The sequence below is a fragment of the Alnus glutinosa genome, chromosome 1 (assembly GCF_958979055.1).
Source record: "Alnus glutinosa chromosome 1, dhAlnGlut1.1, whole genome shotgun sequence".
NCBI classification, from domain to species: domain Eukaryota; kingdom Viridiplantae; phylum Streptophyta; class Magnoliopsida; order Fagales; family Betulaceae; genus Alnus; species Alnus glutinosa.
In genome coordinates, this window is record NC_084886.1 from 44,118,906 (window position 1) to 44,144,906 (window position 26,001).

General features: G+C 35.8%; 2 protein-coding genes across 6 annotated transcripts; both read left to right on the forward strand.

The window, feature by feature from the left end:
- The first annotated feature begins 2,511 nt into the window (after window positions 1-2,511).
- Window positions 2,512-9,785, forward strand: LOC133851447 (ABC transporter B family member 11-like). 5 transcript variants are annotated; one of them, XM_062287898.1, is made up of 13 exons: window positions 2,512-2,677; window positions 3,425-3,810; window positions 3,999-4,053; window positions 4,158-4,333; window positions 4,458-4,679; window positions 4,856-5,094; window positions 5,919-6,444; window positions 6,653-6,926; window positions 7,035-7,924; window positions 8,132-8,398; window positions 8,533-8,796; window positions 8,908-9,201; window positions 9,317-9,785. In XM_062287898.1, the coding sequence occupies exons 2-13, from the start codon at window positions 3,472-3,474 to the stop codon at window positions 9,674-9,676; spliced, it is 3,906 nt and encodes a 1,301-aa protein (XP_062143882.1). In that variant the 5' UTR covers window positions 2,512-2,677; window positions 3,425-3,471; the 3' UTR covers window positions 9,677-9,785. The 5 variants fall into 5 exon arrangements, with proteins under 5 accessions (XP_062143882.1, XP_062143878.1, XP_062143869.1 ...); XM_062287894.1 differs by lacking the exon at window positions 2,512-2,677 and adding an exon at window positions 2,813-2,997; XM_062287885.1 differs by lacking the exon at window positions 2,512-2,677 and adding an exon at window positions 3,013-3,181.
- An 8,365-nt stretch (window positions 9,786-18,150) lies between these two features.
- On the forward strand, window positions 18,151-24,560 carry LOC133851471 (INCREASED PETAL GROWTH ANISOTROPY 1-like protein 1). The gene is made up of 7 exons (XM_062287910.1): window positions 18,151-18,959; window positions 19,290-19,697; window positions 19,793-19,924; window positions 22,441-22,622; window positions 22,748-22,859; window positions 23,051-23,194; window positions 24,342-24,560. The coding sequence occupies exons 1-7, from the start codon at window positions 18,390-18,392 to the stop codon at window positions 24,453-24,455; spliced, it is 1,662 nt and encodes a 553-aa protein (XP_062143894.1). The 5' UTR covers window positions 18,151-18,389; the 3' UTR covers window positions 24,456-24,560.
- The last annotated feature ends 1,441 nt before the right edge of the window (window positions 24,561-26,001 follow it).

Genomic DNA, 26,001 nt, shown 5'->3' on the forward strand with positions numbered 1-26,001 from the left:
GCGACCGTAAAGCTGAGAAAGCAAGACTCCTGGATAGTCCTATCCCGGCTGATACACACCAAGTAGTCATTCCCGTAAAAGCTATTTTCGAGAATACACAGCAGGAGATACATCTTGATTGAGCGTCGGGAATGCAGACACTCTGGGACCGAGAGTCAACTCAGTCAGCCAAGGTCCGGGACAAACATGTCCTGGGAACTTAGGTCTTATTCAGCTAAAGAAATCTGGATTAGAATCCTACTCCAAGTTGAATTGAGGTAGGAGACTAGGAGTCACAATTTGGATCCAATAAATCTGGTCAAGAGTCCTATTCCCAGTAGAATTGGGATAGGACTCACAGTCCAAATCTAATCCTTAAAGATCCGGGATCACTCAGAAGATCTGAACCAGATCCTACATCTACTAAATAATCGAAGTCTAAATAAAACTCTGACAGCACTCTTAGGTCAAGAAGGAGCAGGAAACTTAATTCAAGTTGACATCTACCTCTTTGCTTTTAAATAGGCCCATAACCCAAGTATGAACGACAAATTGATTATTTTATGCATTGATGATACTTTTATCTCATAAGTTAATTTAGGCATCAGAGTAAGACTCACAGAATGATCTCTTAATTTTAGTTGTTTTGTAGTATTGTTGGGAAGTGTGAAGAACATCGAAGAACGTATAGTTAACACCGTATCGGAACTATCCTAATAGCTTACATTCATACGTAAAAGTTTTTGTTTTTTAACTAAATCTTTCTTTAATTATTTGATTGTATATAAGACTCTATTTGTAGAGAAAGAGTATGAACGTTACACATCTTTTCTACTTCCACATTAACAACACAATAAATTTAATTTACACAAACTATTTAGTAACTCTTATATCTTGAGTGCTTATAACTCTTGTTTCAATAAGTGAATTTAATTATTTAATTAATATTTTAACAACGAACTAATTACTCTTAACTTTAAAAAAAAAAAAAAAAAAAAACCCAGAAAAACCAAAAAAGTGTAGCAGTAATGGAAGTTGGATTTGCCAATTATTTCCCTCTCATGCCTTACGAAAATATCATTAAGCTTGTCAATCCACCACGACCTAACAAGTTTATAGCTTTTTAGAGTCTTTTTTTTTGACAGTGACCTATGCTTCTATCAGCACCACAAATCTTGAAGAAAAGCTAATTAATTGGAACTGTACAAAACTATTTTCTGGTTCAGTGAATTAGGTGATATTACATTAGACCTTTCTCTTGTTCTACAAGTCAAAAGGTGGACAACATGGAATCACTACAATCAATACTGTAAAAATGTATATGACGAGATAGATAGCCGAAACAAAGACGGGAAGATAGAGACCGATGAATATAAGCGTATCTTAAATACTATTAAGATACGCGTTAGAAGTGATGAACAAGTAAATTTAGACTAAAACAAGAGAGGAGAATAAACCCGGCAAGAAAATACAAACAAAATCTGATAGTTTATGCAACGAACCGCTGCATTGTTATATGTCAGATCCCATGTAGTTTGTTAATCAAAAATCAAAATTTATACTTTGTTTGGCTTCAAACTGGGCCCAACCATTCTATGGTTGATAATATCGCTGATCAAAATCACAAATAATTGCCAACTTTTATGCAACACCATCCATGTTAAAGTAAAAATAAAAAAAAAGGAAGAACAAAAAAAGCAGATTCTAACAGCAAATATCGTGCCGTCCAAATGTTTTGGGCTGAACCAAGGCATTACAGGTCATGTGTTTTTGGTTAAAGTGATTGATGGAACATGATAGACACGATGCCTTAAACAGTGTTAGAACGTATTTCTTGTCCCACACCACTAAAAATCAATGGTAGGATGAGAGAGGTTTAAATTAAAAAAAGAAAAAAACAAAGAAAGAAAGAAAGAAAGAACGATCGAATATTGTGAGAAGTTAACAGGTTCCTAGTTTCTACTCAAGACAAATGAAAAGGTTCAAAAATGTTTTGGAACTTCAGCAATTTTAGTGTTAATTAAGTAAGGTGGAGTAGTTTGATCCAAGTATGAAAGTAGGCAGGAGGACGGTAAAATAATAGGCTACTGTTGAATATCATGTTCTAGGCATATATATATATATATATATATATAGGTGCTAGAGCCAAGAGGGCACGCGTGAGGTAAGTCAATGCATTGTCGAGAAAGAAAAAAATACTGCAATTTGATAGTATTAAATTGCCATTTACCCTAACAGCTTAAAGCTTCCTTTTAATAAGTGATAGCAAAGTTCAAACTCAAATTTTTTTGTTCTAATACCATGTTAAACTACTACTTATCTCGATAGCTTAAGCCGGTGATATGAATAAATGAATAAAATCAGCGGCGGCAGATTTTCCTTTCCGCAGCAAGAGTTCAAAACATACTAATTAAGACTTAATTTATTTTTATTATAACAGATGGAAGGAAAGAACAACAGGTTTCTCTGTTGCAGTATCAATCCGAAGCGATGTAATGATGGTGGGGCAGAGTTCTTGAAACAGTTGGCCACTACTAGTGGACCAAAAGAGGACTGTTGCAATTTCAAAGGAGGGTAGAGGGGATCCCACTGCCAAAATTTCGCGAGAGTTCAAAACTTTGTAAACTACTCAAAAAGATGACCAGGTTTTCAATGTAGCTTATAAAGAAAGGCTTGCTCGATCGGCATCTAAACAGTGGTAATCAATTTCCTAAGCACAACTCTTCTCTCTTCTAGTGTTTCTTGGAATCCTATGCCGATACAAGTTATATATGTTCTTTCTCTATCATGATTAAAGAAGTGGCATTGGTTTGCATTAGTTGGCAACTTGGTGTTATGTTCTTTTTCGTTTCTTTGTTGCATTGCTGTTCATGCCATCTTTTGTAAAGGCGGGAATAGTTTCTTCTCTGCCTCGTGAGGGTTGCATATGGAGTACTGTTTTCAGCAATTCTTTTTCTTATTCTAGTAACAGCATTGGAAAACGAAGAGCTTTGTTTTTTTTGCTTTTCTTTTCTTATGGTATGGTCCTCCTTTTTCTCCCCATTATTGAGTCTTAGTACCACCTTTTGTACCTTCCCCCGTGTTCCACAAAATGAACCATAAATATGCTTCTCTGTCTCTCTTTCTCTGTGTGAGAATTCTTTGGCTTTTCTGGTGACTGCTGCATGTTTCCATTCGTTCTTTTACCCGTCTGTTTAATTTGGTTAGTGATTGTGTTGAAATGATCTCCTACAGAATTCATTGAGAGTAATCAATGTTCTTACTTATATACTGATTTCATTTTCTCTACCAACGATGAGGAGGAGGAAAGAAAATTTGAATCTTTATCAGTTAATGTACATCTACTTTGACACCCAGATAGAGAAAAAGCCTTAGACTTATTCTTTGATCTTATTTCACATCACTTATTGCTAATTTAAACGACTAATTAATGTTTGTCTTGCAGCTCTGGTCCTATAATCCAAGTTGTTTGAGGTGATTACAGTAAGCAACATGGCGGAGGAAAATACTTCCCACAGAGATGTGACAACAGAGCAGGCCGCAACATTGACAAACCATGCAGTGGTAGATTCAGGAAAAGACTCAGAAAATACAGACAAACGGAAAGATTCAAACAGGACCAAAGGGAAAGAGGAAACCACTAACACAGTGCCATATTACAAGCTTTTCTCCTTTGCTGACTCCCTGGATTTTCTATTAATGTTTGTTGGCACAGTTGCTGCTATTGGAAGCGGAATATCTATGCCTTTCATGACCATAATCTTTGGTGCTTTGGTTGATTCTTTCGGAAGAACTACGAATACCAAAGACGTAATTCATGAGGTTTCCGAGGTATTTTACGACGAAAACCTTGATCATATATATATATATATATATATGCAACATAGACAAGAACAAAAGATGTGTCTTTAGCTGACTTCTTGTTTGTTTTATCAGACAATGCTTAACTCAATACAATGGTATGTTTTATCCCAGCAATTTGCTGTAATCAGTGATAACTTGATCATTTTGATTCTCAGATATCCCTAAAGTTTATGTACTTGGCTCTGGGATCTGGCACGGCATCATTTCTTCGTAAGTACATAAGCCTTCTTGCTGAGATAAAACATACCATATATAGAATAGTTTGATTAATTGGAACCTGAGATACCCAATTACTCATGTTTGGCATATGCCAGAGATGGCTTGTTGGATGGTCACTGGGGAGAGACAGGCTGCACGAATTAGAAGTTTATACTTGAAAGCTATTTTGAGGCAAGATATTGGCTTCTTTGATAAGGAAGCTAAATCTGGGGAAATAGTTGGGAGGATGTCAGGAGACACTGTTCTTATTCAAGATGCACTGGGTGAGAAGGTAATTATGATGCACCCGCCGACAGCTGAAACCATTACCAAACATTCCATTCCTCCAGGCATCTTAAATTGGAGATTTGAGATGTTCTCTTATTATTGCTTTTAGTTGTTTTTGTAATCTACAGGTTGGGAAGTTCATACAGTTGGTAGCAACATTCGTAGGAGGCTTTGTTGTTGCATTCGTCAAGGGATGGCTTCTTGCTCTTGTCATGCTATCTGCTATTCCACCTCTTGCCATCTCTGGTGCTGTCATGAGCATCATGATAGGAAAGCTGGCATCCCGTGGGCAAGATGCTTATTCAGTGGCAGCAACAGTAGTGGAGCAGACAATTGGTTCAATCAGAACTGTAAGCACACTTGGCATCAGGAACCTTTGAAATTCCTTTTACTTTTCTATAGAATAATATCCATGATCGCCATTTGTTAAATCACAAGGTTCGAACTTAGGAATTTGTTCCGATACCATATTAAGCTGATAAATTTTATCATTTAATTAATACTTTAACATTATTCTCCCGTACAGGTTGCATCATATACAGGGGAGAAGAAAGCTATAGCTAAATACAACGAATCCTTAACCAAAGCTTACAAGTCTGGTGTCCAAGAGGGCTTGGCTGCCGGGATGGGACTTGGTGCAGTTATGTTTATTGTCTTCTGCAGTTATGCTTTGGCGGTATGGTTTGGTGGAAAAATGATACTTCACAAAGGATACACGGGAGGGGATGTCATTAATGTATTATTTGCCGTTCTAACTGGCTCCTTGTAAGTTGCAGTCTCTATTTCATTCTGCTTCCTAAAATTCATCCATTATATATGCACATATTATAATTGTGATACACTAATACCAAACCTTCACATCATTGGTTTGGTTTAGGTGCTGTAAAACAAACTGTAGGAGAAACTTGGAATTAAACCAAAACCGTTCAAAAAACTACATAAGAAGATCTTTTATAGTTTTTTATTTTTAGCACCCAGGTCCAATCCTCGCATCATAACATTCCGCCACCACACTTCCGAATCCAATATACACGGCAGCCTACTCTATATATTGACACTTGCTTGATGATATCCCTTTCTCTTTTTTGGCTGATCTACTTACCTATCAGTATCTAATGACTTAACACTATGCTTATATATAATATCAAAATATTTTAATCCAGTCTATAGGTCAATTAACATTTTTCGAATTTATAAGGATATATTTGTCTTATTGAAACATTTTTAGGGTTATTTTTGTCTTTTTGGACATTGGCATTTTTTGGTAGTTTAGGGGGGGACATTAACACAATTGGTAGTTTGGGAGGCACATTGACAATGTAGTGGTATCTTGAGGGGGTTATGTGTACTTTTTTCATAACTTAACATTATACCCATATATAACACTAAGACATTTTAATCCAGTCTATAGGTCGCCTCTCCATGACTCAAACCAATGATGTAGTGTCTACTTTAATACCAATTGTTAAGAGTCTAACCATTTCAAAAGCCCTAGGACTATTGAATATTGATTTGGTTAAACCCTTAACTTGAGGATCATAACAATTGATCATTCCAAAATGATTAGAAGGTTTACATTTCATTTCTAGGTCTCTTGGGCAGGCATCTCCATGTATGAGTGTTTTTTCTGCTGGACAAGCTGCAGCCTTTAAGATGTTCGAGACGATTAACAGGAAGCCAAAGATAGATGCTTACGAAACTAATGGATTGAAATTAGATGATATTCGTGGAGATATAGAGCTGAGGGATATTTATTTTAGTTATCCTGCAAGACCTGAAGAACAAATATTCAATGGATTTTCTCTTTCAATTCCTAGCGGTACAACCGTTGCTTTAGTTGGACAGAGTGGAAGTGGGAAATCAACGGTTCTCAGTTTGATTGAAAGATTTTATGATCCGCAAGCTGGTGAAGTTCTTATTGACAAAATTAATGTCAGACATTTCCAACTAAAATGGATCAGACAGAAAATCGGCCTTGTTAGCCAGGAACCTGTGTTGTTTACTTCTAGCATTAAAGACAATATTGCATATGGTAAGGATGGTGCAACTACTGAAGAGATAAGAGATGCCGCTGAGCTGGCCAATGCTGCTAAATTCATAGATAAACTGCCTCAGGTTTAGTTTTTAATCTACTCTTTTATTTAGAATGATTTATTATTTTTTACATTTCTTTTGAAAATTTTATATTCTTTCTACCATGACAAAACCATTTTGAATTATCCACAATTGTATTTGTATGCTCTTTTTCCCTCTTTATATACAAAGATGGGCATGTTTGCATTAAATTTCACAGAATATACAGTTTTGTGTTTGATACATTTAGGGACTAGACACGATGGTTGGTGAGCATGGAACTCAGTTATCAGGGGGCCAGAAGCAGAGAGTTGCTATAGCCAGAGCAGTTTTGAAAGACCCAAGAATTCTACTTCTAGATGAAGCTACAAGTGCTCTCGATGCAGAATCTGAGAGAATTGTGCAGGAGGCATTGGACAGAATTATGACCAGCCGAACAACCATTATTGTTGCCCATCGCTTGAGTACAGTAAGGAATGCTGATACAATTGCTGTCATACATCAAGGAAAAATTGTTGAAAAAGGTACACATTTGTTGTTATTGTTCTTTCTAAACTGTCAAGGCATTAGTTTATGATTATCATTCTTGGGAGAAGCATATTACCACATTCTTATTCCATTTGACTAACCAGGTGCACATTCTGAGCTAATTAAGTATCCTGAAGGAGCATATAGCCAACTTATACAATTGCAAGATATTAGCATAGTTTCCGAACAAAATTCTTTAAATGATCAAGACAGGGCAGAACTTACTGTGAATTCTGGAAGAAATTCGAGTCATCGATTCTCTTTCTTACGATCCATAAGTAGGGAATCATCTGGAAGTGGAAATAGTAGTCGTCACTCTTTCTCGATCCCATTTGGTGTACCCACTAAAATAAGTGTGCTGGAAAATGAAACTGTAGAAACTAATGCTCCTGCTTCAGCACCAACCCAATTGCCTCCAGAAGTCTCACTTCGCCACCTTGCTTATCTCAACAAGCCAGAGATCCCAGTGTTGCTTCTAGGCACTCTAGCTGCAACCACCAATGGAGTCCTTTTACCAGTTTTTGGGATACTAATCTCCAATATAATCAGAACTTTCTATGAGCCAAGAGATAAGCTCCATAATGATTCGAAATTTTGGGCATTAATCTTTATTGTGCTTGGTGTGACATCTCTATTGGCTCAACCATTAAGATCATACTTATTTGCCGTTGCCGGTTGTAAGTTAATCAGAAGGATCCGGTCAATGTGCTTCGAGAAAGTAGTTTACATGGAAGTAAGTTGGTTTGATGAAGCTGAGCACTCAAGTGGTGCACTTGGTGCAAGGCTGTCTACAGATGCAGCTTCTGTGAGAGGTTTGGTCGGAGATGCACTTTCTTTGCTAGTTCAAAATATTGCAACTGCTATTGCTGGCTTGATTATTGCCTTCACAGCAAACTGGCAATTGGCTTTGATAATCCTTGCTTTGCTGCCTTTCATAGGAGTAAATGGATATGTCCAAATAAAGTTCATGAAAGGATTCAGTGCAGATGCAAAGGTTTTCTCCAAATCTCATATATCATAAAGAACTAGCTCCAATGCATGAAAAACATTTAATTTCAATTAAGGAGGGGAAAGAAGATTTTTATTCTATCTGAACGGCTCCCAAACTCTTAAAAGTTAAGGATTTAATCATCTCAAATGAACTGCATATGCTTTAAAATAATCCAATTTTGAACAATACTGACATCATAAATGGTTACAGAAAATGTACGAAGGAGCAAGTCAAGTTGTAAATGATGCAGTAGGGAGTATAAGAACAATTGCTTCTTTCTGTGCTGAGGAGAAGGTGATGGAATTGTACCAAAAAAAATGTGAAGGCCCTATTAAGGCAGGAATAAGGCAAGGGTTAATCAGTGGAGTAGGCTTTGGGCTATCATTCTTCTTCTTGTTTTCTGTATATGCATGCAGTTTTTATGCTGGGGCCCGACTCGTTGAGAATGGCAAGACAACATTCTCTGATGTTTTTCGTGTAAGTTATTTTGCCTTGCCTACCAAGTCAGGCATTTTGTTTTAGTTGTTGCTAACTAAATTTTTATGACTTCAAAGAGAAATTGCTCCATTGGTTTATCCTTCGTAAAAACAAATTTATGTTCTAAATTACAGGTTTTCTTTGCTCTCACCATGACAGCAGTGGGAATTTCTCAGTCAGGCTCCATGGCCCCAGACACAAGTAAAGCAAAGAGTTCTGTCACTTCTTTATTTGCAATTCTTGACAGGAAATCAAAGATAGATTCTAGTGATGCATCCGGAACAATAATAGAAAATGTGAAGGGAGATATTGAGCTTCATAATGTCAGCTTTAGGTATCCCACTAGACCTGTAGTTCAAATATTCCGGGACCTTTGCTTGGCTATTCATTCTGGCAAGGTAATTTATTCTTATGCTCTACTCTATGGCAAGCTATGCATAAGCTTCTAAACCTTAGTATAACTTTAACAATATCCATAAACTAACAAATTGAAATATATTATCAATCAGACGGTTGCTCTGGTTGGGGAAAGTGGAAGCGGAAAATCAACAGTGATCTCATTGCTGCAGAGGTTTTATGACCCTGATGCAGGGTACATTACACTGGATGGAATTGAAATCCAAAAGCTACAATTGAAGTGGTTAAGGAAACAAATGGGTTTGGTGAGCCAGGAGCCTGTCTTATTTAATGACACTATCCGAGCCAACATTGCCTATGGAAAGGAGGAAAATGCAACAGAAGCAGAAATTTTAGCCGCAGCAGACTTGGCAAATGCCCACAAGTTTATTAGTAGTTTGCAGCAGGTAAACAAAAATATGATTAATCAGGTTGCATCACTGAGAAAAGACTACTTTTAACAACATCATGTTTCATGGAGATTTCATGAGAGTATGGAATTTGAAAATGCAATTCATGCAGGGGTATGATACAACAGTAGGTGAGCGAGGGGTCCAATTGTCTGGGGGCCAAAAGCAAAGAGTGGCAATAGCACGAGCTACAGTAAAAGCTCCCAAAATATTATTACTAGATGAAGCCACCAGTGCTCTTGATGCCGAGTCTGAACGAGTAGTTCAAGATGCATTGGATCGAGTTATGGTAGACCGAACCACGGTGGTGGTAGCTCACCGTTTGTCCACAATCAGGGGAGCTGATTTAATTGCCGTGGTCAAAGACGGAGTAATAGCGGAGAAAGGAAAGCATCAAACTTTAATCAATATGAAGGATGGAATTTATGCTTCCTTGGTAGCATTACATAAAAAAGCTTCTTCATCTGATTAGCAAGAAAGCATGAAGGCTTCATGATACTTCTCTTTCTACAAATGTTTGTTGCATTGAGTGACTAGCAGAATAGAAAGTATTATGATAAAAATCTTACCATTTGGATTGAGTGTTCAACCCCAACCAGTTAGAAAAAAGATACTTGCAACAGAATTTAGCTGACTGAATTAGTTTCATCATGTAATGATGCAGATCAAATTTTTTTTTTTTTTTTTTTTAATCAATTTGCAACATCTGCTCAAGCCAGCACCGCATCCATGACTTTCATTCATCCCATGACTATTATATGCTCACTCCATCCTACGAATTACATCCATACTACTTAGTTCAAGACAAAGTTGCTGTTAAAGGGTGAATTTAATTATTTAATTGAAAATTTTCAATTGACCCCTAAATAATACATAGAAGGGAAGGGTGAATAGGTGTTTTATATAAAATATCACAATTTAAAAACTTAATCACCACACAAACAATCACCAAATTAATAAAAACATAATATCAATCAACACGAGAATTTGGTAACGAAGTGTAAACCCTTTGAAAAACTCCTCAACTGTAAAATCACTCTGGAACAGCCAAACCTATAAAATTCATCAACTAGAGAAGAATTTAATTACAAGTAGGATACACTTACAAAACTTTTTTAGTGGACACCTCACTTGTACCAACCAAACAACCTGTTTGCTTCTACCGCTGTAGCTCAAGAACCATTGGGCAGTTCTTCTATCGAGCTTCCTCTTGCAATCTCGGAACTCCAATGGGTAAAGGCTTTTTGAGAATTTTGTGTTGTTTAATCAAAACTCTAAGAGACATGAACTTCAAAGCATAATGAATTAAGGTGTAACGTTCAAGATATTAATTTAGAGTTTAAAACACTAATTAAATTAATTAAGTGAATAATTAGGTCAAATGAGGAAAAAGAATACTAAGAAAATATCTAGAATTGAGTTTTTGAGTTGTGCATGCAGGCGGACCAATTTTGTGTCCATACAGGTCAGTTAGTAGAGTCATGTTTGCTGCCATGTCCGGACGGCTTAATCAGTAGGTTTATTTTTCAGCACGTGTCCGAACGGAGCAAATCTGTGTCTGGTCGGCCTTGGCAGAAAGTCCCATTTTTCAGCGTGTTCAAACAGCTCAATTTCGTTTCCGAATAGATTTGCCCGAGAGCTAATTTTTGGGACTCCACATTCGCGTGTTTGGACAGCCTACTTGCCTGTCCTGACAGGCTGAGACTTAAGTTTGTGGACATGATTTCCAGCTCACTCTCTCTCTCTCTCCCTCTCCCTAGGGTTTGATTTTCAACCCTATATCCTAGTAGTTTGAAGCTTCCAAACTCAAATTCGACACCAGAAACGTGATATTTGTTGTAAGATCTATGTTTTCACCAATCGTTTTATGGTAAATCTGAAAATCCTAACCTTGTTAGATTTTCTGTAGATTTGAGAGTTTGAGCTTGATCTTTCAATTTTCTTTAAGTATTGTGTGTTTTGAAGTGTTCTAACTCATCTCCAAGCATTGTGTTTCACTTTTGGTGAGAAATCAAGGTAAAACCCAAAACCCCAGTTTTTTGTATAAAGTGTTGTAAATTAGCAATTTGTGCGTCAAACCCTAAGACAATCTTATGGGTTAGTGTCATTAGTTAATGGGTAGTCAAATGGAGCCCTTGAAATTATATGGGTTTTTCACAGGTTATGACTTTTAAGCAAATTAATAATCTAAGTGTGATTTAGAGTTAGAAAATTTTGTGGATTAATTTTAATGTGTCATGCAATGTGATATTGTAGTGGTGCATTGTAAGACTTTTGTTGAGAATCCTTCTTTGAGCCAACTACCAAGCAGCCAAAGTGAGTATTTAATTCATTAAGAAAAGATACTAAGTCTTGTAGTTTATAATATGCAAAATGTTATATTTGTTTAAACCCGAGCCGATGATATCTTGAGATAATATAAGTCTTAAGATTGCTTTGATACTTTGAATTATGTTAAGATATAATGTTGATGATGGTTTATGAGCTTTTGAGAATGTTTGAGATTGAGAAAGAGAGGTTTTACTAGTTTGATGATGTGTTAAGGATTTCATGTTATGTTTTGTGAAGTATGAAAGTGAAATGTTGTTGAGTAATGCATGATCATGAAAGCAAAAGTAAGATGATTTTATAGCATAAGCATGTTTTTACCTTTAATTATATCTCATCAGAGAATACTTTTTCAAACCAAAAACAAAAAAAATCTCCTCCAAACACATGATTAACAAACATGGATCCTGATATCGGTTGCAATAGGCGATCCTGATGGAACAAACATACCCGGAATGTCTTTCAATTAACAGTACAGGCTGAGATCGCTTTGTGAGCTAGCTATCAGACGGAAGACATTTGACTTTTGAGTTTATATATATATATATATACTTGACATGAGCAGTAAAAAAGTGAAGTGGTTAATTTTGTTACTTTCAGAACGGTTTAAGAACTAACCTTGTCGTCTGATATAATTGAAGTCAAATCTGATGGAAGGTTGCATCACTTCCATGTGTTTAGCATTGTAAACAGTAGAAGTCGTTGGTGCCTTAACCTCTGAAATGCCCCCCTCAACAACCAAATATATATTATATTTTTGTCGAGTACTCTCACAGAATAACGAAAGAGAATTGAAGTGGGGATTACTCCAAAAAGCATACAACTAAAAGCCCAAATTTCTTGATCTGCAAGCCCAAATGAAACTAGCTTCCTTTTCCATTTACTCAATGTACAGTAGATAATTGGCTGCTGATGGTGACGGCCATTGCCATCAAAGATCATGCATGATCTGACCCACCACCTAACTTTTATTTCAGGCACCCAAGAATCAGATCGACTGATGCCCACTACAATGTGGACACCCTTGTGGAGATAAATGTGAATGGCCATAGACACATCCACCGGCCACCAGAACAACCTTTCTTCCACTTTTGGATTTGTTTCGAGGATTCCGTTATCAGATTTTGTACGTGTTTGCTGTTGTTAGCTAGGAATGTGAGTATGTCTTACTCTTTTATATAATCAGGATCGAAGTAGATTATGAATGGGGCAATATGAAAATTCCAAATGACTTTCTCATCATTCAACTCTCATATTTATATCGATCAGTTTAAGGTTTTAGAATAAATGGTTAATTATTTAACACCATAGTTTATTCATTAATATTTCAGGTGGTGAGCTTTAGTTGTTGAGGGGAAATTTAAATCTACATGCATGCATAAGTGTTAAGATATTAATTGAAATGATCATCAAGTCAACTATTTTTTATCGATTTAAACTTTTGCGATAAGTGATCGATAAGACTAAATGAGTAAATGATCTTATTATATTCAGCAGAATGGTACGAAATTAAGTTGGCTAAGCAATCGAAGTAATTAGTTGTTTTAAGGCACATCATGATCAAGACGGGTAATTAAAAAGTAGGACGGTGAAAATTAAGGATGTTGATCGACCAGCGGCATTGCAAAAGTGAAAGAATAAGCTAGAAGAATTGAAGTACTTATCAAATAAAATAGAAGAATTTATTCATGCATTAAGCTAGCTCCTATAGAAACGATTCTGCTAATTGAGAAGATTAAACTACTTCCCCTTTTTTTTTTTTAAATTGAATTAGGAAAAAGGGTTACAAAAGAAGATCTTTATATTTTTTATCAAAAAAGAAGAGAGAATAGAGAATAGAGAATTCTAAAGAAAAACAACCAAGAATAGAGAAATGAGTAGACTCCCTAACAATAGACCCGAAACAAAAACAATTAATATTGCAGAAAGACAAACAAACAGTAAGAAATTGGATTAAACTACTTCCTTAATTCAACGTACTGGTTCATTGATATTCATCCGGAAAATTAAGCAGTAAGCTAAGAAAATACAAACTTGACTTGTACGTTTTAGGTGCCCACATAAAACTAACTCTACTGAAATTAACTAGGACTATATATCAGACCTATCCATACACGTACATGAGATTACTGATCATTCGATCCTCATGTCATCCACTCCTCCCCATGCATGCTGATCAGGTTGATCCGTGACAACTTGTCACCTAATTAAAGTCTTAATTATTTGGATTATTTTAGATTGTTTTCCATATATCTTTTTGGTGTCTTTAAGATTAACAGACAATCACAAATATAGAAAATTGTTTTTGCAACATATCACAAATAGCAGTTTATTACTTTTAAAATGTTATAATAAAATTAATACCTTTAAAAACAGTCCAGGAATTGAGAAGAAAGAACCCGTGATATATAAGCAGGTCGATCCTTAACTAGACAAACCCGTGATCGATCAGTATCGTATTGGATCATGCAGACATGTTTGGTTAGACCTATTAGAGCCATCTAGCCAGAGAAGAAAGCCCCTGACGCGTCACCTCAGCCTAAATGCTTACAAAAAGCCTACAGTACTGATCACTCACATGGCTCGATCTCCTCACAGAACCACTAGTTGTCACATGCAGGCACGCAGAAACAGTGAAATACATGATACATATATGCATGCATGATGCATCAGCAGGCATCTAGTGCCACGTTAAGTACTATGGAATGTTGATAACCCCATGCCTCCCTCTAATAGCTTTTCTGGATTCTCCAAAGAAATCTATATATTTGGAATGTCCTATGTTTTCCTTTTTAGACAAGATAATATTTTGTTACATTTAAAAGAATATATACATGCATGTCCTTTCACATACAACCTAATATATATATGGAGTTGAATAAAAAAAACAAGAAAACTAAAAACAGGTTATATATATATATCAATAACTTCTTGACTCCCAGCTCTTTCTCACAACTGCTGCTGTGTTGTTTTTATTTTACCACTTTTATATTTTAGGGCATTTTATTTTGAGTAATGATTCATTGCCACCTTTTTATACAACTTTTCACCACCTATCTTATGTGGCAAGGTGGTCCCCCACCTTATTTTATTTTTAAAACTCAAAAAGTAGTAGGGGACCACCTTACCACATAGGCAAGATAGTAAAAAGTTGTATAAAAAAAATGGCAATGAATCATTACTCTTTTATTTTATGTATTTTCTCTGTGTTCCATGTAAATGTTACCTATATAACAGGTGTTTGGGTAGAGTTCTTCAGAACTCTATCCACACCTCTTACCGCCTCAAATGGCAGCATGGGTTCTGGGCATTCGTACCTAGAACCAATAGACCCGTGTCATTCATTTGATGTATTGCTTCTTGTTCTCTACGGTTTTACGTGCTTGGGTTGTCCAGCCCTAGTTTGTTATTTTTAGTTGTAATTAATCTCTTTTTATTTACCTACATATTAAAAAAAAACAAAAAAAAAAAAACCAAGAAAAATACCTTAGGGACAAGTGAAACAGAAGAGTTTCATTTTACAATTAAAATTATGTTTTGCTGTATCTAACAATGTACATAGTACTATTTTAATTAAATATCGTGCCAACATATTTATTATGTAACAACATTATTAAATATGCAAATCCAAATAATATTAACCATGAAATAAATTTCTTCAATTAGGGCTGTCAAAACGGGTTAATACGACCCGTTTGACCCGTCAACTCGTTAAATGTCAACTCTGATACGATCCGTTAATTTAGATTAAATGGTCAAATTTTTAAACCCTAATACGACCTTGCTAAATAACGGGTTGACATGACCCGACCCGCTTGACCCATTTATTAATAAAGTCTATAAAAATAAAAATAAAAACACAAATTTAAACTAAAAAAAAAATCATATTGTTTGAAAAATCATATTTTTTCACAGTTGAAATATAAAACATTGAGTTGTTTTATTGTTTACTTGTTTTGGTTCAACTTCTAAGTTCGAAAACTTGAAAGAAAGAAAAAAACTTCGCTAATTTTTTTTTAGTCTTTGCCTTTTTTGTTTAAGTTCTAACTCAATAAAATAAAAAGACTTGTTTTGTTTTTTGTGAGATTTTTTTTTTAGTTTAGTCTTTATTCTTTAGACAGTGAGAGAAAGAGAGAGAAAACATGATTGTTTAGATTTAATTTTGAGTAATGATTCACTACCACCTAAATATACAACTTTTTACCACATTGTCTATGTAGCAAGGTGGTTTCTCACCTTAATTTATTTTTAAAAAATAAAAAAACTCAAAAAGTAGTGGGGGACCACCTTGCCGCATAGACAAGGTGGTGAAAAGTTGTATATTTAGGTGGCATTGAATCATTATTCTTTAATTTTTAATGTTAAAAAAAAATGTTTAAATATACGAGTCAAACGGATCAACCCACGGGTCAAACAGGTTGATCCTGTAACGACTCTTTTATTAAACGGGTCTAACGGACCAACCCTTTTATGACCCGAACCCTTTTAAACTTAACCTTAACCCTTTAACTTCGTATTAAACTCGTGTCAAATTTACAAATCGTGTTAAAAATTCTCGGTTTTACTTAAAATAGGGAGAATCAATCCTGTTCGGACTTTTATGGAATGTCCAAAGAGACATACACCTCTGACAGGCTATCTGTTATATAATTTTACATGAGAAATGTCGGTTTCTGCTCCAGCCGGCAAGCCCACCAACAATATATGTCTACTTTTTTTTTGTTTTTTATTGTTATTATTATTATTATTTATTTTTAATTTGTCCTTTTGTTTTCATGGTTTTGTTCCTCGTACAAAAGAGGGTCTCAATCCATGGCCCAATTCTTAATGCTTTATATCATATGATAGAGAATGCGTTAAAGATCCGGCCCCCCAAGAAGGATCAAATTTATTTGACATTGATTTATATAGAAAATCATGGGACCCATTGTGCTTAATCATTAGATTTTTTTTATAAGAATCTTTTGTAATTATTTGTTTGAATTTATGAAAATTCGGGCATGTGATTATAATAGACTACGTATAAGACCTATCTGATTAGATAAGTGATTGAACACTCTAATTTTTATTTAGTCAATTAGTTTTCATAAGTGGTCTTTCACAATCATCTGTTCAAGTTCTCTCAAAGAATTATAAAAGATCATAATCTCACAATCACCATTAAAACACATTAATCTCATAATTAACACTTTTTCCAACCACGATAGAATTCGAATATTCTTTCTATTATTATTGTGATTCGTGAAAGGTAACATTTCAAGTAGTAATATCATGGAAGCATCACAGCAATAATTAGTTCAAATGAAAGTTATTATGAAATTATTTATAATCTGATGTAGTAGTTCCATCAAATAATTAAATTTGATTGTAACTGACATGACGGTACTACATTTACTGTAGGTCAGTTACTAAATAATTAAATTTGATTATAATTAATTAGTGATCGGCCAAAGTAATGCCACATCAATTTATAGGAATCGATTGGTAGAAGCTTTTTAAGTGGCCATTAACGTGACTTTGAGACAAACATTTGGAGGGTGATGAGATTCACCTTAGAAGACAACTTAGATTAATCAAAATTTTGTATTAGAGAGAGTAATGATTAGGGTTGTAGGCCTAAGACAACATATTTGGATTATTCTATATATTTTTAGAGTATCCACTACCTAAAGTTGGTCCTCATTCTTCAATCATTCTCACTCTATTAATTTGTGCTTGTTTTTTATATATCATGGAAAAGTCTCATTAATTATATATATATATAAATGGCTGCCGTCGGATCGACCACCTGAAAATGATGAGAACAACGTTTGACAATAAAAATAAGATATTATTGGACACAGAAAACACGTTCGGCAAACAAAGGATCCTGTTCTCAGCTCTCAATTGCAGCAAAAGAACAAAAAAAGAAGCAAGAAATCATAAATTATATCTATAAAAGGGGTCATTTTCGTGAAAATTTTTCATAACATTTTACTTTGAATTTTTCAAAATAAATGACCCAATAAACTCTTGAAAACGAGGAGTTTTCAAAAACTTAAAAAGAAATAATATTTGGAATTGATTTGTTAGTTGTAATTTAATGCATAAGGATGGAAACAAGTATGACAATCCTTTCTCATTTATACTCCGTTTGTTTCGACGTAAAATACTTTTAACGTATTTATTTTTAAAAAAAAAATGATTTTTTTAAAATATTTTTAAACATCTCGTATGAAAAATTCACTAACGATAAAAAATTACAAGTGACGAAATTTCGTCACCGACCACTTTCATCGGATTCTAGCTACTGAAAGCTGAAATTTGACAGCAATAACCATATTCTGCACAAATTGACTGGAATCTGGTCATTAGAATCCGGCGATAATAGCCGGATGTCACCAACTTCCAAAAACCACATTGAAAAGTGTTAGGCCTGCATTTTCGCACTATTTAATAAAAAACAACATGACATAACATCCCCAATAAATTACCATTGATACATATTAAGAAAGCAACTCCCAAAAAAAAAAAAAGAAAAAAAAAGACATGTCGCGGGTGGTGGGTGCTGTGTGTACTCGAAGGTTGTTTGCTTTAAGAACAGGTGAGAGAGGGGGGCAAGCACCAAAAGATTAGTTAAGTATGTTTGTCTGATTTGATTAGAAGTCAACTTGGAGAGAAAGAAGAATCAAAAGCCTTTTCTTGTGTGACTCACATTCTTCCTTATTTCTCAATCATAAAAGGCTTCAACCACCAGACCAGAGCATGCAGCCATTAAACAAACCTTCTGTTCTCTCTGTCCTTTAAAACTCTTTCAGATTTTCACTCTCTGTTGCATTACTTGCAGTTGCAGGCCCTTGTGGATTTATAAGCAAGCCATGATGAATAAAGGGACGCCACCGCCACCAACAACAACAACTACGACAACAAGAAATGAATGCAAGCCTACTGACATGTCGCACTCCACAACCCCATCTCGCCTCAGAGCTTCCCCTAAAGCCACCACCACCAACACCAACAAGGAAGCAAAAACCAACCGGGTATCGTCGGCTAGAGCAGCGCCAAAGTCAGCGCCACCCCCTGCAAGGAGGCATCTTGTCCTGAATAAGCCAAAATCAGGAGAGGAAGTTATTGTGGGTCGCACCGGAAACAATCGTCAGGTTGTGGAGCAATTCGCTCGGCCGCGGCAGCGGCGGCCGTTGGATCCCAGCTGTAGGAGAAACGAAAACGAAAACGAAAACGAAGACGACCCAGATGGGAAATGCAAGGATTTGTTGCAGAGCGAGACTTTGATCCAGAATTTGCAGTCCGAGGTGTTGGCCTTGAAGGCAGAGTTGGATGAGACTCAGAGTCTCAACGTGGAGTTGCAGTCGCAGAACAAGAAGCTCACCCATGATCTTGCTGCTGCTGAAGCAAAGATAGTAGCTTTTAGCTGTCGTGACCACCAGGTGAGAGTTCTGATAGTATCTGAGAGATTTTATATGAATTTGTAATTTTTGCTGCTCTAGAGGTCAGGGTGTGTCTTTGAATGAGTCCACTTTAAAGTCCATTGCAGCTTCCACTTTCGTTTCTCCTTGCATTTTTGTTTCAAAATCCAAGTTTAATTAATTCTTACATGTTCATAACAAGATACTTTTTTAACTTTCAACTATAATTTGAAAAAAAAAAAAAAAAACATTAACCTGGTGACCGCTTCAACAGACAATAAATGGGTGTTTTAAAGTTACAGTCTTGTTATCAATTACTCTAACAAGTTTCAGTTTTTATTTTGGATGAAGAGGGAGGAGTACCAGAACCCTAAATTTAGAGACATTCAGAAACTCATTGCCAGCAAATTGGAATTCTCAGTTGTGAAAAAGGAGCCAATGAATGAGGCAAGTGCTATTCAAACACCATCACCACTTGTAGCAATACGTCCAATTCCCAAATTCATGGATGTAGAAAGAAAGTCTCCACCCTGTTTGTCCATGCCACCACCTCCACCACCACCCCCCCTACCTAGGCCCACGGCTAGAGCGGCTACCACTCAAAAGGCTCCAGCACTTGTAGAATCTTATCGCTCATTGACAAGGCAAGAGGGGAGGAGAACCTCTTCAGGATCAGGGAACCATAATAAACCAGCAGCTATTAGTGTACATACAAGCATAGTTGGAGAAATTCAAAATCGGTCAGCTCATTTGTTAGCTGTAAGCATTTGACTTTCCTGGCATGTTAACTGCTTGATTTATTTCTGCTGATACTGCCTCAGTTTGGACCATGAACAACTGATTATTTTTCCCAGATTAAAGTAGACATTGAAACTAAAGGAGAGTTCATCAACAGCCTTATCCAGAAGGTGCTGGCTGCAGCTTATACAGATATAGAAGATGTCCTAAAATTTGTAGACTGGCTTGACCATGAACTGTCATCTTTGGTAATTTCTAAAGCTTTTCCAAGTACTTATGATTTTGCTTAATCAAAGAAGAGCCATGTATATTTACATAGACACTATCATATATATTGCTTGGCAACTAACGCAGTGGAAGGTGTAGGGCTATGAGTTAAACATGTTAACTCAAGTGGTTCTAGAATCCACCAGAAACATAATTGGAATCCACTGGTAAACAGAGAAAATTATCTTGAAACAGGTTTCTAAAATCTTATTGAAAACTGAATGACAGAGTCTACGACAAAACCTTTTATAGGCTAAATAAAAAACCTTAACCCTAATAAAAAAAAAATGAAAAAATACCTTTAAAAGCGAGCTAAACCTAATAAAATTTGTGAAAAGAAAACCCTAGCCGCAATATGTCAGTCATGTCCATTTGAATGGTAAGTAGGACTGTTGGAGTGGGACTTCTTTTCCTACATTAGCCCCTTCCACTTCAAAAAAACCCGTCCTCGAGTTTTGATTGAATTTTCATCTTTCTACTGATATCCCAATTAATGATCTCCACGCCTTTCGCCTTATCCCATCTTTTTCGTCTCCGTATCAAAATCTAACCATGTAATTGTGTAAGAGATCGTATCTTACTAACTGGATACTGAAAAACCTTTCTCAATTTTGGACATAGACCAAACAAGATGCCACCATCTTCACGCATCACAAAATCCTTTTCCAAATATTGGCGAATAACATTCTTGTAGTTTTACAATTTTGTCGAATCATATACTGCTCCATGAAATCTTCCTCCTCTTTTGAAGAAAATAAAGAATTATTCACTAAAATCACTCTCTAAGGACTTTTCTTGAACACCTTATGGGAATATCGTCCTTACCATATGATAAGGAAATGACCTCAAGATTACCCTCGTGGGGAAGCACGATGCTCTCAGTTGAATCTTCAACAGAAACGTCATGCACTTCAACTGTGCTCCCCTTCTCCTCATTATGAGATTCTTCCTCAGTTGTGATTTGTGGTTAAGATAAAACTTGATTTTCTTGCTTCACAACTTGTGAAAGAGCTTGATTTTGAATAGGTTTTTCATTGGCTGACTGCAAGCGACATCTCCGACATGTTTCCTATTGACGGGTTGACGGTAAACAAATCTGTGAACAAGCAGGCCATGTAACACATTGGCAATACGATCTCAAGTAGTGATGAACTTGACATGCATACCGTGAATCTTCACTTTAGTTCTTCAAACTCTACCCTTGAAAGTTCGTTCCCTCAAGCAATGTCAATGGGAAATCTTCTTTCGGCTTCATAATTAGGCCTCTAACCAGGCCAATCCTCGCTCTAATAATACTAATTGACGCAGTGGAAGGTGTAGGGCTATGAGTTAAACACGTTAACTCAGGTGGTACCGGAATCAACCAGAAAGATAACTGGAATCCACTAGTAAACAGAGAAAATTCTCTTGAAATAGGCTTTTAAAATTTTATTGATAACTGAATGACAGAGTAACTCCTATTATAACCTAGCCTCAATATGTCATTCACGTCTGTTCGAATGTGTAAGTAAGCTTATTCGAGCGGGACTTCTTGTCCTATATCAGTAACTCCTATTATAAGTCTCAAGGTATCTTAGAACCCACGGCCATGATAGGCATGCACATGATAGCTAGTCAATGTCTGACAAACAGGACAAAGAAAATGTTAGACCAAAGTCCAGGCATCATGCACCCTCTGTTTCTCCACCCGTGCATGGCTGCATTGATTATTCTTGGCCACTTCTGTAGTTTTATATGTTAATCTATCATTCTCCGGAGATTAGGAATTTTACACCCAAGGAATTGATTAACCTAAGGGATACTTGATTATTAAAGAATTCAGATTTCAAATAGGTTCATTGCATTTTTTTCCATCATAGTTTTGGTTGAAGGCATACTTGAAACAATTAATATGTTCTGTTGATAATTGGATTTGCATCACATGCATTCTTAGTTTGATGCTTTACTATCATCATACATTTATTTTCAATTAGCATATGCATAATGTGACCAGCTTTGAATCCTTTTAGTTTTGTGGTCCCTGTGGAAATATTGCTAGATTGCTAGTAGTTATATCTTATGTATAGAGCTTAATGACTTGTAAGCTAACTTCTCTCCTTAAAGCTTCAAATGCTGATTAGAGTCGATAAGATGGGCCTATGCTGATTGTAGACTATAAGGTCTGCTTCTGCATGCGTTTCCATCTTTCTCTTATCTGTTTATATATTGTGCATTTAGGTTAATCTAGTTTTCTGAATATTTCTTGCATTCTTTTAGTGACAGTGGTGAAGAAGTTATATTTTTGGAGGGGAGTGATTGTTTTTGTTTCAAGTGCATAATTCTAAAATAGTGTTTGTGAAAGATGAGACGTTCAATCTCTATAAATAAAAATTGACATGATTTATGGAAGCTTATTACGGTGGTGTTCTCATATTACAGTACATTGGTGATGGCATTGACTCTTACCTGTCTTTTTCTACTTTTTCTCAATATTTGTGTTGTATCCTGTCTTTTACAGGCTGATGAACGGGCTGTCTTAAAGCATTTTAAGTGGCCAGAGAGGAAAGCTGATGCCATGAGAGAAGCTGCCATTGAATATCGTGAGCTTAAACTGTTAGAAACTGAGATTTCTTCTTATCAAGATGACACTAACATTCCATGTGAAGCTGCCTTAAAGAAGATGGCCAGCTTACTAGACAAGTAAGAACTATGCGAATTTTTTATTTTTATTTTTTATTATTATTATTTATCATTTAAGCATACAATTTTATCTGGTCGGAGTGTTGATTTCTCCCCTCTCTTGTCTGATTGTCTGACTGTGTAAGGTCGGAGCGGAGCATACAAAGGCTGATCAAGCTACGAAACTCAGTTATGCGTTCTTATCAGGACTACAAAATCCCGACTGATTGGATGCTTGATTCTGGAATGACAAGTAAGGTATGCTCTGTTGCACACATCCACTTTTTAGGTATTCTCTTGTGTTTTTGCTTGCTTGCAGTTATAGAAAGTGAGAAATTTGGAAGCTATATTACTGTCTGTGGACATTATTTGTTTAGTTACTGTTATAGCATATATCTATCTTACATTCTAATATGGCGCATTGAATAGTTATTTGCGAAATTGTACAGATAAAGCAGGCCTCTATGAATCTGGCTAAGATGTACATCAAAAGAGTGTCATTGGAGCTTGTCTCCATTCGGAATTTAGATAGAGAATCCAGTCAAGAATCTCTTCTGCTCCAGGGCGTGCAATTTGCATATAGAGCTCACCAGGTAATTCTCAAGTCAACAGTTTTTATGATCTCCATGATTAGGAAATATAAACCGAAAATTCTCAACTCAAAGAAGGAAACTTAGTGATCCCATGGGAAAGCACATGAGAACCATCTACCTGGGATAGTGTATCTTATTTGTGGATTCTCGTGGGATCTGTGAAAGATGGTGTGTGAACCGCACCATTCTGACCAAATCTCTTGCATAGGAGTAAACTGTCAGGCTGGGAGAATTGGATTGATTTCTTTTTTCTTTTTTTTTTACTCCTTTTTAACATGCATATAATTCTCAAATATGCTACTAGTACAAAAGTTCAAAATATTCAAAGTTGAAATTGTAAATTGAAATGTAATATATTCCAAATATGGGGTAAGAAGCCAACTACAAAATGATAAAATAAACTTTATAGTGGCACTGATTGTACTTGGTTATAATGCTTTTTTTTTTTTTTTTACCGGATGAATATGGGGATCTTTATTATATTAGCATACTGAAGTTTATATACAAAAAGGGGTGGTCATTTGCATGCCACCCCACAAAAGATTATGATTCCCGAAGCTGGGACATTCAAGATACACGTGCTTAGGTTCAGTTAAGTCTCCACCATTCGTAGCTAGTACATTGGTGCAACCATTTGCTTCCCAGTAGATTTGATGGGCCTCAACCTCCAAGTCCATTGCAAGCAGGTTCCTTCACTAGGGCATGAACACTTCGGTTAGTTTCGTGGAGGACCTTCATGTTGTGTCGCGGGGATACTGGGGGAGCCAAATTCCGCCAGAAAAACTGTGGATTCACCTTATGAAAGCTCTCAAAATCTTTGTTTGAAATCACATTTTGGGCTTCCATGCCCGAAAAGTGGGGCCAAGGATTACCGAAATTTCAGGATTGTGAGTGCGCAGCAGTTCCATTCCATGCGAACGAAACCAGTTGTTTCCTTCCCCCTATTGTTCTAATTTATAGTCTTGATGTTTGGGTCTTGTTATAATGATTTGCAAGTATCTGTTAGAAATCTTCTTTTCCAACATCTCTCATTTCTGCATATAAGAAGTTGACCAAAGTGATTGTTTATGTGAGGCATGCTCTTGTAAGCTTGCTAGTATTGTGGAAATGCTTCCCTCATTCAGTTCTGTGGTACGCATGTGTGCAGTTTGCTGGAGGTCTCGATCCAGAAACATTGTGCGCTTTTGAAGAGATAAGGCAACAAGTTCCAGGACATTTTGGAGGGTCTCGAGCACTGTTGGCTGGCATAAAATCATCGTAACATGCAATGTGAATATTATGAGAATTAGCAGTTATGTTACCTCGAATTAGCCACAAATATTTCTTTGTTATCTTCAATCTATTGTATTATTATTCATCAATCCAATTACCGTATTTCATTCCTCAAGCAATAATCTATTTTATTTTTATATTCAATTCAGACAAGTTAAAAAAGAAAAGAAAAGAAAAAAAACACATCATAAAAGAAAGGTATAGTTGCGTTGAGTAAAAGCCATTGAGGTTCATACCTGAATTTAGGACATTGTCTTTTGACTCTTTTCCAATAGAAAGCTTGAGCGGTAGAACTCATCTTTATAAGAACCCCTTTTGGTGGTACTCCACTTTGTATGCATACTACTCTTGGCCATAATCTCACAGCTTTAACTGGGTTTTTAAATCGCCACTTATTTCAAAAGCTTAAGTTAATGAAAAATGGTAAGGTTGATTATTTACTTAATATCCTAATACTCCCCTCACTTGTGGGCATTGAAATAGAAGGTAAATCACATAACGGGATTCAAACATAGGACATCTGTTCTGATATTATGTTAAATTACTACTTATTTCAAAAGTTTACATTTTTCTTTAAAAAAAGAAGAAGTTAATTAATCATTTAATTAATATTTTAACATAGATTTACCATAGCATTGATGGTGGTTAAACTCTGTGGTCGAGTGTGTTCCTTTTCATCAATACTCAGTGGTCTGGTTCATTGGGCTGGTTGGCAAACTTGTAAGCCAAGTTTGACTAGGAGAGGCACTGAGCTAAGAAGGCAAGTTTGAAGATTTTAGCATATAGTATTCGTCTATTTGTTTGTTTGTTGTTTTCCAAATATTAATAGTGTTCTTCTGATTGAGAGTGACATGATAGAACCGTTAGAAATTTAATGAAAAATGGATGAAATGATCTATTTGATATCAGTTTTAACCTTATAGAGTAAATTGATAAAGTTTAAACCTTAACTCTTAAGGAGCAATAAGATGAAAAGTGAAAAAAAAACAAAAACAATAGTGCAATTTCCAAATCAAAGAGCAGCTTGTTTGGAGGATCAATTTATGTTGCTACATCATTTAAATGACATGATATTATGTATATCATTAGATGCAGCATAATAAAATTACGATCATAAAATAATTTCTCTCAATTTTAAGTAAAATAAAAAAAAATGGGTTCGAAGAATTCCAACCAAGGGCGGAATTAGAACTTTTGGAGATGAGGGACAGTTAAAAAAAAAAAGAAGAAAAAAGTAAAAATTAATTTCGGAATGTCCATTTCATAAAAAATTCTAAAATTTAGAACAAAATTTTCAAGAGTGTCCATTCTGTTTGGTCAGGGCAGAAAACCAATGTTTTCTGCCACCAATAAGATATTGACACATCAGCCTATAACAAGAAAAACTATTGTTTGTAAAACATTGAATCTAATCATTTTCTTAAAACTTTTTTAGTCTGGAAAAAAAATTCCCAATTCCCAACTCCTTACCACCGCCCATCGCCCACCTAGACACCACCACCACCACTCCACTCCAGAAACCACTGCGGGGCCAC

What these genes read in the sequence shown, in the direction of transcription:
- LOC133851471 (XM_062287910.1), top strand. Translation starts at nt 18,390, where the DNA reads ATGATGAATAAAGGGACGCCACCGCCACCAACAACAACAACTACGACA. An exon ending in ATGGCCAGCTTACTAGACAA is followed by an intron (nt 22,623 to 22,747) that starts GTAAGAACTATG and finishes TGACTGTGTAAG; the next exon opens with GTCGGAGCGGAGCATACAAA. An exon ending in ATTCTGGAATGACAAGTAAG is followed by an intron (nt 22,860 to 23,050) that starts GTATGCTCTGTT and finishes GAAATTGTACAG; the next exon opens with ATAAAGCAGGCCTCTATGAA.
- LOC133851447 (XM_062287898.1), top strand. Translation starts at nt 3,472, where the DNA reads ATGGCGGAGGAAAATACTTCCCACAGAGATGTGACAACAGAGCAGGCC. An exon ending in TAATTCATGAGGTTTCCGAG is followed by an intron (nt 3,811 to 3,998) that starts GTATTTTACGAC and finishes TTTGATTCTCAG; the next exon opens with ATATCCCTAAAGTTTATGTA. An exon ending in AAGATGCACTGGGTGAGAAG is followed by an intron (nt 4,334 to 4,457) that starts GTAATTATGATG and finishes TGTAATCTACAG; the next exon opens with GTTGGGAAGTTCATACAGTT.